A 13338-nucleotide genomic window follows, 5' to 3' on the forward strand; every position below is an offset into this window, starting at 1 on the left:
CCCCCGATCGCCATTGCTGCAGGCACATGGAGCCAGCTGAACTATGCTCTCATTTTGACCGTGACAAATACATCGCAGCTTACCCTGGATTACTTTAGAACTATATGCTGTTTGCCTTTTATGCTCCCCCCACCACCCCTTGTATATTGCTTGCCTTTGATTTTTCCCTTCACCAAACGAACCTCCCCCACCTGTATGCTGTTTGCCTTTTATGCTCCCCCTACCACCCCCTGTATATTGCTTGCCTTTGATTTTGATCCTACTGGTGTCTGTAGAATATAAGACAAATAACAACCGAGTCAGTTAGTATATTAATACAGTGATACAAATTTTTCCATTTCACTGATGGAAAGCATGATATAATGTATTCACATGTAGCACTGTGAATAAACTCTTAAGAAAGTATCAATTTCCATGATTGGCCACTGAAACAATGTAACAAAGAATTTCCTCTCACTGCTGGCATTTAAAATGCATTCACCACGCGGGAGCGGGGTGGGTGGTGAAATCTTTCAAAGGGACAAACTTTAAAGGGCTAAACTTTCAAAGGGACAAATCTTAAAGGGACAAACTGCAAAGGGCTTGCTGGGCATTTAAAATGCATTCACCACGCGGGGAGGAGGGTGGTGAAATCTTTCAAACCCTTAAAGAGACAAACTGCAAAGGGCTTGTTGTGTGTGTGTGTGGGGGGGGGGGGGGTGATCGCAGCTTGGATTTTAAACTCATTCATTGCAGGAAATTAAGATTTAAATCTTCCTGGGGCTGCTTTGGGGGAGTGTACTGAAATGGGGCATCATGGGATACAGTCTGGAGGCCAATTAATTCGAATTAAGTCCCACAGTGTACACACTTACACTAATGCGAATTAACTGATGCGCTTCAGGCGCTAATCCACTTGCAGAGGTGGTTTTATTAATTCGATTTTAAAGGCTCCTTAATTCGAATTAACAATGCGCACAAGTGTAGACGCGGGAGTAATTAATTTGAATTAAGGGACTTTAATTTGAATTAAGCCACCAGTGTAGACCAGGCCTCACTTAGTGAGACAGGGGGGTAACACAGTGGCTTATGGTTCTGGGCTCCCTGAGGTAAGTGGAATTTGTTTGGTAATTTTAAGAGGAATCCCTAGATATTGAACCTGGCCCTTGTTGTTTCCGATACCACCTGGCAGAAGGATTTCACATATGCTACTTTCGCAGATAGTGCAGAACATGCATGCAATAGGGCATATAACCACTGTAGTTCAGAATCAAAGGCAAAACGTGAGTGTAGTTGCACACTCAAACACTGAGCCTACTCCTTCAAACATCCCCACATCTACTACATTTTACAATCCTTTCATGCTTACATACAGGATTCCATCTAATACAACCCTTTGATTTCTTCATCATAATACCCACACAGCACTCTCACATCCCATTTCACTGCCCACAATCCCCAGGGGAAGAAGAGCCCTGAGTATCGCTGCAGGGACAGTTACACAACTGAGTGCTGGTATGAGGCAAACTGCATCCCTCAGGGTCCACATGTATCCGTTTCTTTTCTTCATACAGCAGTGCTCAGACTGCCCCTCCCCCACCATTACCTCATATCATAATCACAGTTCTGCTAAGATGCCCCAACCAATCCTGTCACCATTCAATACAGCTACACTTAGCACAGGGAATGCAGCTAGAAAGCATGCAAATAACTCCTGCTCGCTAGTGCCAGCTCCAGGGGGACAGCACTAAAGTTGCATTGGTGTCCACCTTTCTGCTTTTCAAGCGTTAAAGACTGAATTACTTTAATTCTTTATTTCCTGATTTTCAGCAGTTTGAGGTTTGCTAAACTGTATGTTGTGGAAGAACACAAGAAACCACTGGGCAACCTTAACTCTGCATTCGTTAAGTTTTTGTCAGTGAACATACACACACTGGAATCACCATCCCATAGCTGAAATGCAACCATCTCTAGGGTAGAACATGGCAGCTGTTAACAGCACATAGCCACACTATGTGACAGTTTAGGATAGGGAGAGAAAAATTATTCTGTATTGAACTGATATTGCAGAAGGACTAATTATCTGCAGATTATCTTCCCAAATAAAATTTCACCAGGACACAGGGTTTAAAACTCCCAATTCATGCAAAAAATGCTATGGGATATTACAATATTTGACATAAATTGTAAAATCAAGGTGTCACTAACCACACAGCCCTTAGCATGGTCCTCTGACTCAGTACCATTTCAGAGGAAATTGAATCAACTATTGAATTACCGACAATACTTCCTGAAGTATGAATCTGTATGGTCTACAGTATCTGAGAAGACCATACCTCCTTGGGATGGCAAGACTGCAGACTACAGTTTTATTATAAGGCACCTTCTGAATTTTTTGTTAAAACAATAAAGACAGTAAAACATGAGAATGCTAACACCAAGTGGTGCTTAAGATACGAAGGCAAGGTAAGATTAGAATGGCAGTGTGAAGTCACCTCAGTAAAAGTAGACATTAGACACAACTTTAAATATAGTTTGATATATCATATTGTACTTAAATGGAAAAGAACATAATCCATATAACATTATGTGAAGTGACTCCTTTAGAGAGGACAATTGCTTAATTGCTCTGCATTACAATACTGACCATAGCCATATGCTGATGATACAGGAGGAGTTCTTTCTAAGGGAGGTGATCTCTCATGAATGGTGAGTTTCTCAGAAGGAAGCGTTTTTACTGAATTAAGGTTATGCTCTTTATTCAGCTGTTGCAGGAGGAAGTTGTTTGTGGACACTAAAGACCTGGGCAAGATGGTGAAGAGGTGGTTAAAATGACACATAAGCAAGCATTCATCAGAATGAACTCTGCTAAGATGTGAAACGTATTCCCCAAAATGAGATACTAACTTCCATTGCTTCACATTCAAAGCAAACGAAAAATTAAAATAGGGTGTAGTTCATACTTCTGTATTTCAAACCAATTACTATAGCAGGCACACTTTACATAAAGGCTCCATTTATAAATAGTTTATAAGGGGCTAATAAATGATTAATTGATGTTATAAACCTATTACAGACATGAGTAATGTGTTATGGATGGCTACAAGCACCTCAGTAGAAAGAGTTATAGATGATGATAACCAACCTACTAACCTGATTGATAATTGATTTAGAACGTATTAATCATTTTATCCTTTTAAAAACTCTTGTTGTTTTGCTGATACTTATGTCAATTTTTCTTTTTCTGAATTTCATCTCACAACTGCTCTTGCAAATATCTGCTAACTTTACTAGGAGTAACTGCAGCAGCACTTTTTCCTGCAGCTGTAGTTAATGACGTGCCATCACCCATGGATGGTATCTTTCACATGCATTGCCCCCGAACAGGTTTACAGTAATAATCCCAAGTAAATAACTTAATTAAATAATTTCAATTTTTAAATATCTATTAATCACTTAAAGGTAAAATATCCTTAAGAGAACATTGTAGAGTAGATTTATCAAAATCCTAAGTGATGAAAAGCCTGGTATTTCAAAGTTAAGGTAATACTTTTAACAAAATATGTGAATATTGGGCTAGAATCACAAAGGACTTAGACACCTAACTGCCACATTCAGCGCTGCTCAGCACCCCCCAGCTCCTGCCTTTCTGGGGTGAGAGGTGAACCCCCTGTGAACACACCTCTGAACTCTGGGTCTTTGCTAATCGAGGACAGCCAACTATGAGTGAGGTGCAGCAAGGGAGAGGGAAGTGACATGTTAAAGGGACTGCAAGGTGGGAAACAGGCAAACGACACTGCCCAATGCATTGTGGGGTGGGGTTTTTGCTTATGGTTGTATGCTTTTTAATATAGTTGTGGTGTCTTCCCAAACTAATGCTTGGTTCCCTTTCCCTTTTATTAAAAGTTCTCTTTTGTTATACACAGACTCAATGCTTGCGAGAGGGGAAGCATTGCCCCTCAGAGGTGCCCAGAGGTGATGTTAAGCTTTCCCAGTTTACTGGGTGGGGGCTTGAGCTGGTTCTTTTTTGTATTGTTAAGAGGAACCCCTAGATATAGAACTTGGCCCTTGTTGCTGCCAACTCCATCTGGCCGAAGAGTTACATTACATATGCATAGTTAAGGTCACCAAATCACTTAACTTTGCTCCCAAACCTCACTGACCTCGAAGCTGACCACCTGTTGCACCTGACAGGTAAAACAGAGACTTTTAAATGAAGTTTAGACAGGGGTTGTAATAAGAATGCTAAGGATTTGGGATTGCACGCCTGTGAATATATTAAATTCACTACTTCCATATTATTTGAGCAATTTGCCTGTGCCATCAAGAATCTCTGTAATGTGTGCCTTTGGTTATGGGCATATATGTATCTATGATATGCAAGTATAATCCGCCACCTGCTGGTACATGTAAGATACCTCTTTTTTTGTTCTGATCATTAGACATGGTAGTTACGTGTCTGAGAGTTTCCTAGAATAACAAAAACTCTGTGTGTCCCAGTTATGGTAGTTTTAGGGGTCAGTAAGGAAAAGCCTGTTTTCTTCCATTGACTGACTATGATTTCAAAGAAGAAAGGAGTAATTTGTAGTACCAGTTTAGATTGATGCAATTTGGTGAAAATGCTAGAGTAACATCTATCAACTAAGTTAGGCTTATGGCTACACTATGGAAATTACAGCAGTGCTGCTAGAGCAGACAGCCTAAGCTGATGGAAGAGAGCTCTCCTGTCAACTTAATTAACGAGTGGAGGTGGCTATGTTGGTGGAAGAAGCTCTCTCCCTCTGACACAGCGCTGTCCACACCAGTGCTTAGGTTGGTGTAACTTATGTCGCCCAAGAGGGTGGCTTATTCACACCCCTAAGTGACATAATTTGTACTCATCTAAGCAGTAGTGTATACATAGCCAGCGTATAATTAGATTGCTTCTTAGTTTTCAGAGTCACTGTTACAATGAATATGTACGCTATTTTGTATGTCCCTAATATGAAGACAGGATTGTCTCTAGGTTTTTGGTTGTACAAGATCAGAGTTAAGGTTACTTGAGTGACATCAACTGTAAAGTTCCTTACTTTTAAGGTTTGGCTGATATTTTTTATATAACCTTAATTTTGATTTTCCAGGCTAATAATATGTTTTTTTTATAAGAAAACTACAGTATTTATTCCTTTAAACAATTTAGAATTAGATCCTGCTTAACAAAATATTGCTTTGGCCTATTAACATATTTAAGAACTGCTCAGTGTCAGGAGTTCCTAACAAACATAAGAGCTGTGCAAACACCAATGATGCTGGGCTGACCTTGTAAAGTGTGCCTGAGGCCATGAGGAGTTCAGAAGTCCATGCATGGTTTAGAATGCATGAAGAAAGAGAATAGATTTGAATAGATAAATAATTTCCCCTCTGAACTAATCAAAGTCTTTACCAAAATCAAAACATACTTGGATTTTTAGGCCAAGCCATTTTTAAAAATGTGTAAGTGAGATCATCAAATGCTTTGTCAGATTTGGCTGAAACTCTCTGAAAAATCCTAATTGGTATAAAAGTTTGTGCTTATGAAACTTTAAGCAGATTGATTTAATTTTGGTAGGATTTAAAACAGGGCTTATCATGAAAATTATAGTAGCTCACCACACAATATGAATACGTCAACCATGTTTCTACAGCAATACAATGGAGACAATATAGTGACCAAGTGCAGGGTCACTATAATATCGGTAGATCATGTTTTTAGAAAAGGAGATAAGCCTACAACCCAATTTGATTTAACAAGTCAGAACTATTTCCCCCCCCCAATGCACTGATGTGTAGCCTGACTTTCAGAGGTGTGGAGCACACTTCGTTCTCACTGACATCAATGTGAGTGGTGTGTGAGCAGGACCTTTGAAAATTAGGCCAGAGGCTCTTTTTCTGCAAAAAGAGCCCAGGTAGAACTACACTTAAAACACTGCAGCGGCACAGCTGCGTTAGTGCAGCTGCACCACTGTAGTGCTTCAGTGAAGACACTACCTATGCCGACGGTAGGGCTTCTCCTATAGGCATAGGTACTCCACCTCCCCGAGATGCTGTAGCTATGTTGATGGGAGAAGACCATAGCTACAGCCTCTCTGGGTGGTGGAGTACCTACGCCCATGGGAGGAGCCCTCCTGTTGACATAGCGCTGTCTACACCGGTGGTTAGGTCAATTTAACTGTGTTGCTCAGGAGTGTGGATTTTTCACACCCCTGAGCAACTTAGTTATACTGACCTACTTTCCTAGTGTAGACTTGGCCTCCATGTTGTGTAAAACTTCCAGCCATTCATCATACCTCTGACTCTCATGTAGAAGATTCACAGTCTCCTGCAGTTTCTTAAATTGTTTTAATTCCAGAGTTAAGTACTCTATTTGGACACTCAGCTGCTCATTCTTATGTAGCAACTCCTCTAAAAGAAATACAGTGAGTTGGGGGGTCATCAAAATACAGAACTGTATGCCTGAAACTGCATTTTAAAATATTTAATTAACATTATTAATTGTAATGATATAACCTTTGAATAGAATTAACTACTAGTAATTATTATTATTATTAATACTACTACAGGGTTACACATTTTGTAGCTTCTGCTGGCCGAGCTCATTGAACAAATCAGGAACTCCTTGTATCTTGCCACTCCAATTCACACGCTCCGTCTGTGCCACCCTCCCCTGTTGTGTGTCCCGCATCCTTTCCTATCTATCAGACCCTTGTCTCCCATTTTTTCCATCCATGCTAAGGGCTACATGTACCCCCCAGCTCCCCTTCCCTCATACCAGGGTCCCATATTCTTTCCACCCATGCTAAGGGTTTGAGTCCCCCTCCCCTGACTCCCTCCAGCTCCAGGGCCTCCCACTCTCCTTCTCCCCCCACATGCCAAGGGCTCAGTTTGCACATTTCCATTCTTTCCTCCCTCCCATTATTATGTCCTTTTCTGTCTGGGTGATAAATCATTCAAAATGTCAACATGTTAAACTCCAGTGAGAAGATGGGCAGAGCAGAGATGAGGTATTATTATGCTGGAAAGTGTTAATTGGTGTCATCAACCAGTTCTTTGATCTGTAGATAATTACAGAGGTGCTTGAAGCTGTGGCTCTGCTACACAGAGGAAAGGAGCCCCATATGTCCCCCATTTTTCCCTTTCTGGTTTTCAAATTTTCACCAAAATCAGTATGGTTCTGCTCAACTGGCTAAGGTGCTCAAAAATTGTGTTACAGACAAACAGAAATACCATTAAATTGAATGTAGACCCTCACCCCATTATTATTATTATTCTAATTCACGTTTCTAAGGGAACTTTTACCAAGTACCTATGCTCCATTTTAAACAAACTGAAAAATAATCCATGATCCCTCACGAGGAGGAGTCAGTTCTGTATTTCCATATTTTATAAGTAGTTTGATCTAGATTCTAGGTGCATTATTTCAGGAGCAACTGGTAGGGCAATTTTATGGTTTGTCTGTTAAGGGATTGCCTACAGAAAAATAGAGGAGTCCTACATCATAGTCTGCTGATTGCAAGGTCTAGGCTCAGCCAAATCTTTGGTGCTATCAAATTCCACAATCAAATGACTCTCACTAGTGCCTTGGTCTGTTAGAGTTTGAAACTAGACTCTATAAATAATGTTCCTATGGAATATAGTGCCTATGGACAGAAGTGGTCTTTGAGATAAACTCTTAAATAGGCAGTGATAGTTCTGAAGATATGAATCTTTAACTGTGCCTGAATATTGGTATTATGTAGTGCTGAATGAATAAATTGTCTATGCAATTAGCCTTTTTACTGTTCATAAAGTATCGGCAAGTTGATCACAAATTCCTCTGCTCCCTGCCCGTGCCCAGCTGCCAGGGAGATGGGTTGAGTGAACCGGAGGGAGGCCAGAAGTGTGCAACCAGGATGAGAGCCTCACTTTGATGGCAGAGGCTGGGCTGCACACAGCAAACTCTGCTGCATGGAGACCTGCCTGTAGAGCCATTCTGGCAACTAGCTTGCCCTCCTCTATCAAAGTGAGGAACGCTTGTTTTGCCTCATCTGGGAGCTTGTCTTTAAATTTCAAAACTGTATCCCACAGAGTGAAATCATAGCATCCCAGTAAAGCGTGCTGGTTCGTAATACGAAGCTGTAATCCACCTGTGGAATAAAGCTTCCTCCTACATAAGTCCAACTTCTGGTCCTCCTTATTCTTTGGGGTTGAGACCTGGTGCCTGCCTTTCCTTTTCATTGGCTGCTGCAACTTTCAGGTAGCCCGGATGAGTATGGTTATACAGGTGTTTGATCCCCTAAGAGAGGACAATAGTACCTTTTCACCACTCTTTTAGCAGGGGTCTTCTAGCAGGGTCTACTAGAGAATACTGGTAGGCTCTAAGATAGTTTTATTAATTGACAGCTATGCTAGTTGGGGCTTCAGACATTAGAATGTCCAGCTTGCAGGATTTTTGCCGGACCTCCTCTGGATGCATATTAAGAGTCATAACCATCTACCTCAACAGCTACAAATGAGTCTTAAAATCCTCTGGAGGTGGAGAAATAGGCTCTGCCACAATTGCCTCATCAGAGGATGAGGAAGAGGCTGCTAATGGTAGTGGGGCCTGGTCCGGTCTCTGGCCCTCTCGCAGTTGCTTATTAAAGAGATCCCAAGTCTCCTCTGTGCTGGGCTTGGTACCAATGCTATCATGCTTGTGGTGACAATGCTCCCAATGTCCAGCAGATGGAGCCAGCTAAGATGGCTGTGGGGATGCTCTTGACTTGGGGGGCTTGGGGGCTGGAACATCACAGGTTCCAAAAATGTCACTAAGATGGCACTGGACCCCAGCTATGTGTAGCCCAAGGGTCCCTCCTGTAAACTCCTTGTGGGTGCAGGGGCAGAACCCACACAAACAACAAAAACGTTTTTTTTAAACTAACTATAGACGGGAACTATACATAGGTATTGAGAAAGACTTGCATCAGCAAGGACAGGGAGCTCCAACAACCAGCACAGGAGGTAGGAAGGAACTGAAGAGGATCTGGGGTGGGTTGGCTCTTTATACCTACGATGTGTGTGAGACAGCAGAGGGTGCCCAGGTTGTCCCAACAGGTACTGCTAAGAGTAAAAAATCTCTTGACAACCTTGCACTGAACCTCACAAACATCTCCAGTGGTATGGACATATGCAATCACTCAAAGAAGAACCTACTTTATGAGCTAGGAAAGGTAATTATTAATAAGTGTAGTCCTAGTCCACACTTCAGGATTTTGTTTTGTATGTAACCATTTGTTTCCATCACTCTCTTATTTATAGTTGAATTTCTTTTCTTTCCTAAATAAACCTTTTCTTGTTTTATTACAAGTGCTGTGTGGTATAAAGGAGCAGGGATTTAAGATAAAATTAGTAAATCGCTCCTTTTGGAGCAGAAGATCTGGGATTTCTGTATGTAGCCTGTGGCAAGGGCTGGTTATCAGAGGGGAATGTTTCAAGAGGACTCGGGGACTGGAGGGCATCTCTTGTTAACCTGAAAGATGAAGACAGGGCTGGCCCAGCCCAGAGGAGAGTGCCTGAATGGCTGAAAGGCTGGTGCTATCACCCAGTTACCACAAGCAAGAATCCCTCAGGCTGGAAGCAGGGGGGTAACAACAACGTGACTCTCAGTCCTGGGCACTCTGAGAACCATCATATCAGCACTAAAACTGATCCTTCATTTCTCAGAGAATTAGTGTGTTGAGCAGCTGCTAAACAGAACACTTGGACTTATTTCTAACTCTTCCGCGCTGCAATTACAGAGCACTTACCGGCAAAGAGAAAAGAAAAGTAATTCAGACACAATCACATTACATATAATAAGCCAAAACTAATCCTTGTGAACTTACCATAAGTGAGTGAGTGATTTCCACTGAAGCTATAATTAGAAACTGCAGCATAGTCCATTTCCTGTGACTGGGAAGATGACACGTGACTCTCCTCTAGCCCCTTGGCTTGCTGCTGCTTCACAAAGTCCAGTATTTGTCAAAACAAAATGAAAGGTTGCAAAATCAAATCACGTTAAGAGAAATTAAATATTTTCCTACAGAGTTCGATCCAATGTCCACCAAAATCAATAGGAATCTTTCCATTGGTTTTGATGGGTATTATTTTAGGCCCTTTGTGCAGTGATTAATGCAAATGGGCGCAGTGCTGCGGTGCTTTCCCCAAAGCCAGTACACTGTAGCCTTTTCAAGACTCAGCTGAAATGCATTCTCAAACCATCAAGAGAAAGTATTTGTAGCTCTGCCATTTCCAAATAAATACTTTAAATCCCAATAAAATACAAAAGAGGTAGGAACACTGGGAGGTAGTTTAAGGTTTCGTCAGGAACCAGATTTAAACAGAAAATGTTTCTATACATTTTTAAAGGCTTTAATTGAAAACAGGTTTTAAATTTGGATTTAAACATTTCCCCTGCAGCGTCTGCAACCTGAACACTGCAGCATTTCAAGACATAGTGTGGTCTCAGAGCCTGAGCAGGGGGTCGGGAGATAGGCAGTCCAGCTCTGCCACTGATTTACCCTGTGTTTTGGGCCAGTCATAAAACCTCTCTGCCCCAGTTTCTCCTTCTGTAACAGGGTGTTAAATTCCTCAAAAGGATGTTGTCTGGACTGATGGTTGTAGAATGCTCTGAAGATGAAAATTGCTATGTTAAGTGATATTACTGTCATTATTGCACTGCTGCAAAAGAAGAAGAAAGTGAAGCTGTCTAGCTACAAAGATAAAAGTGACTAGACTATTTTCATTGGTCACATAGCATGAAGCACAAAAAACAAGCGAACAGCATAAATTATGAAAATTATTATTGTTTTTAATTTTCATTTTTAAAAATCTAGAGGAAAATTTTCAAGGGCATGAAAGGAAGTTAAATTTTCGCCTCCCTGTGATGGGGTGCACCTACCCAGAACTGGTCCATCAGGGGTTAATCAGACTATGGGCATAGGAGGCCATGCCCCCTCATCCCTGCTGGGCATGCTCTAGCTAGAACCAGGATATAAAAGAGTACTAGCTCAGCTCCGTCTGGGCTGATTACTGAAGGGAATAGAGGTGTACTGCTGGCTTCTGTGTTGAGACTGCCACTGTTCCAGAATTCAGAGGCCAGCCGGGCTGTGGTGCTGACTGACCCCAGTCACTGGCTGCCACAAATGGAGGAGATCCCATGGAACCACCAAGACTACCAGATGTAGAGGAATGGGTAGGAAGTAACCCAGGGAAACTTCATGGATATCCGGTTGTAGAACTGGGGTTTAATTCAGCATGTTTTAGCAGGTTCCCTACTGAGTTAGTGGGGGATACCCCTGCCACAGGCAGGGCCCTAGGTTTGGACCTGGTGGAGTAGGGAGGGCCTGGCTGCTGCCCACCCCCTCTGGCCACTAGGCCACACTGCCCTGCTGCAAGTGGGTAGTTCTGTTGGGCTTGACCATTAGGACATGCTGCTCTGGGAGCCAGGACTGCTGTGGCAACTGGGGAGGCTAGCCCATTAGGCGCCCCTGTTCTCATTCATTCCTCCAAAACCTGACACTCCCTGCCGATGGGGTGTACCTACCCTGGGACACTCCCATTGACTTTCAGTGGGAGCTGAGTGTGTAGCTGCCTCTGGTTACTTAGAAAATTTGCCCCCTGAAATTTGTTAGTGACATAGGATGATTTTAATATATATTTTTAACCCGACAATGTCCCTTTAACAAAAACATATTACACTGCAAATCAAATGCAATACCATAACTCTTGAACCACCAGATGTGCATCCAAAACAGATACTTCTCTCAGAAGGCATGGTCAGTAAAAATGTGCACTCATTTGAAGCTTCCACTGTACTGATACTTCCCAGGAGCTCTAGTCTGATCTACAGTACAGGGGGAATCGAGGAATACAAATCCCACTTGAATGCAGACAAAAAGGCAATTTGTGTGTGATTTACTCCTCTTTGTAATTAGCTGTAGTGACTATCACTTTGGGACTTTTATGTTACAAGGAAGTTTTCCTTATAGAAAAATTCATGCCATTGTTTCCATATAATATAGGGATGGGAAGAAAAGGAAAAGTGACAACACATACCAAAGCCATGTCTGCTCTGTCAAATGGCTCAGCATACTTCAGCTGGGTCCTTTGAAGTCTGGAAGCATTTCCAGTTAAGACTGATGGGCTGTCCCCACCTGGCAGGTGAACATCCTTCTGTGAAGGGGTACAGGCCATCAGATACAAAAGCAAATCTTTGGCTGGAGCTACAGGGAAAAAAAGTGGGTTGGGAAAAGTAGAGTCTGAAAAAGAGTATTTGCTTCATGTTAAGTGATGGTATCAATAGCATTGGGTGGGAAATCACTTTTCTCATATGGGGAAATTTTCAAGATTTTGAAAAAATTTCCTGTCTTGAATGAGAATGAAAAGTCAAAATCTCAAATTTTCACAGACTGAAAATCCTCCCCAAAAATAAATTAGTCCCTTTTTGTTTCAGTAATTTTAAACCATTTTATTCAGATTTTGACCATTTTTTATTTTTACATTTTTTAGTAAAAATTAAGTACATTTGAAAATTTAGGTATTTTGAAACAGTCATTTTGAACCAAAACCTGGAACTTGTCATTTAGAAAATCCCATTTTGACATATTGGAAACATATTCCCCCCAGAACAAAGTTGCCATTTTGTGGTTAAAAAAAGGCTTAATTGAGAAATTCCTGATCAGCTCTAAGTACCAATACGCCTGGATGTTTTACAGCATCACATATCAATAGAAAAGGAATGAATTCTAAAATGCTGGACAGTTAAGCTTAATTAGCTGATTGGGTCTGCTTGGCCTAATTCAACCCTCTCAGAGCCGAATTGGGTAGGTGAGGTCAGGCTCTGCAAGCGAGTTAGGTAGAGGAACTCCTATCTTCCCCCAGCTCCTGCATCCTACTGGGGTTTAGGCTTCCAGCTGCCTGGCACATGGCTGCAGTGTTAAGTGTGCTGAGGTAGAAACATAGGCACCTAGGGAGCATTTACTGAAAAAATGTAGACATGGAGTGATTTTAGGAGTCTACATGGTATGGGGGCAGTTGAGTGGGGGTTTCGTGAATTCCTGTGGGGCCTGATCCTGGGATTTAGGTGCCTAAAGTGGCAGTTAGGTCCTCTTGTGAATCTATCCCTATATTTATCTCAGCTTTTCTTAACTTACATTTCTGCTATGCACCACATCTACATGGCATATACTATACAGCAACTGTAAGGAAAACCACACCTCAGGGCTAGTCTACACTGGCCACGGCAGTCAACGGGAGATACGCAAGCTATGTAATGTAGCTTGTGGTATGTCAATGTAAGTCCTTCAACAGGAGATACATGGTGGCTTCACGGCACTGGGTGCTCTT

General features: G+C 41.9%; 1 protein-coding gene across 1 annotated transcript in view; it reads right to left on the reverse strand.

The window, feature by feature from the left end:
* Positions 1 to 2370: 2370 nt before the first annotated feature.
* LRRC36 (leucine rich repeat containing 36) overlaps positions 2371 to 13338 on the reverse strand; it is a 54708-nt gene continuing 43740 nt past the window's right edge. Inside the window, exons 11-14 of the mRNA XM_067550159.1 lie at positions 12049 to 12215; positions 9837 to 9951; positions 6285 to 6399; positions 2371 to 2781 (exon numbers count right to left, since the gene is read on the reverse strand). Coding sequence (XP_067406260.1) covers positions 2583 to 2781; positions 6285 to 6399; positions 9837 to 9951; positions 12049 to 12215 — 596 coding nt within the window. The 3' untranslated portion in view covers positions 2371 to 2582. The remainder of the gene's footprint in view (positions 2782 to 6284; positions 6400 to 9836; positions 9952 to 12048; positions 12216 to 13338) is intronic.

The sequence above is a fragment of the Emydura macquarii genome, unplaced genomic scaffold, assembly GCF_026122565.2.
Source record: "Emydura macquarii macquarii isolate MOO-44397 ecotype Brisbane River unplaced genomic scaffold, CSIRO-AGI_Emac_v2 contig_295, whole genome shotgun sequence".
NCBI classification, from domain to species: Eukaryota; Metazoa; Chordata; order Testudines; family Chelidae; genus Emydura; species Emydura macquarii.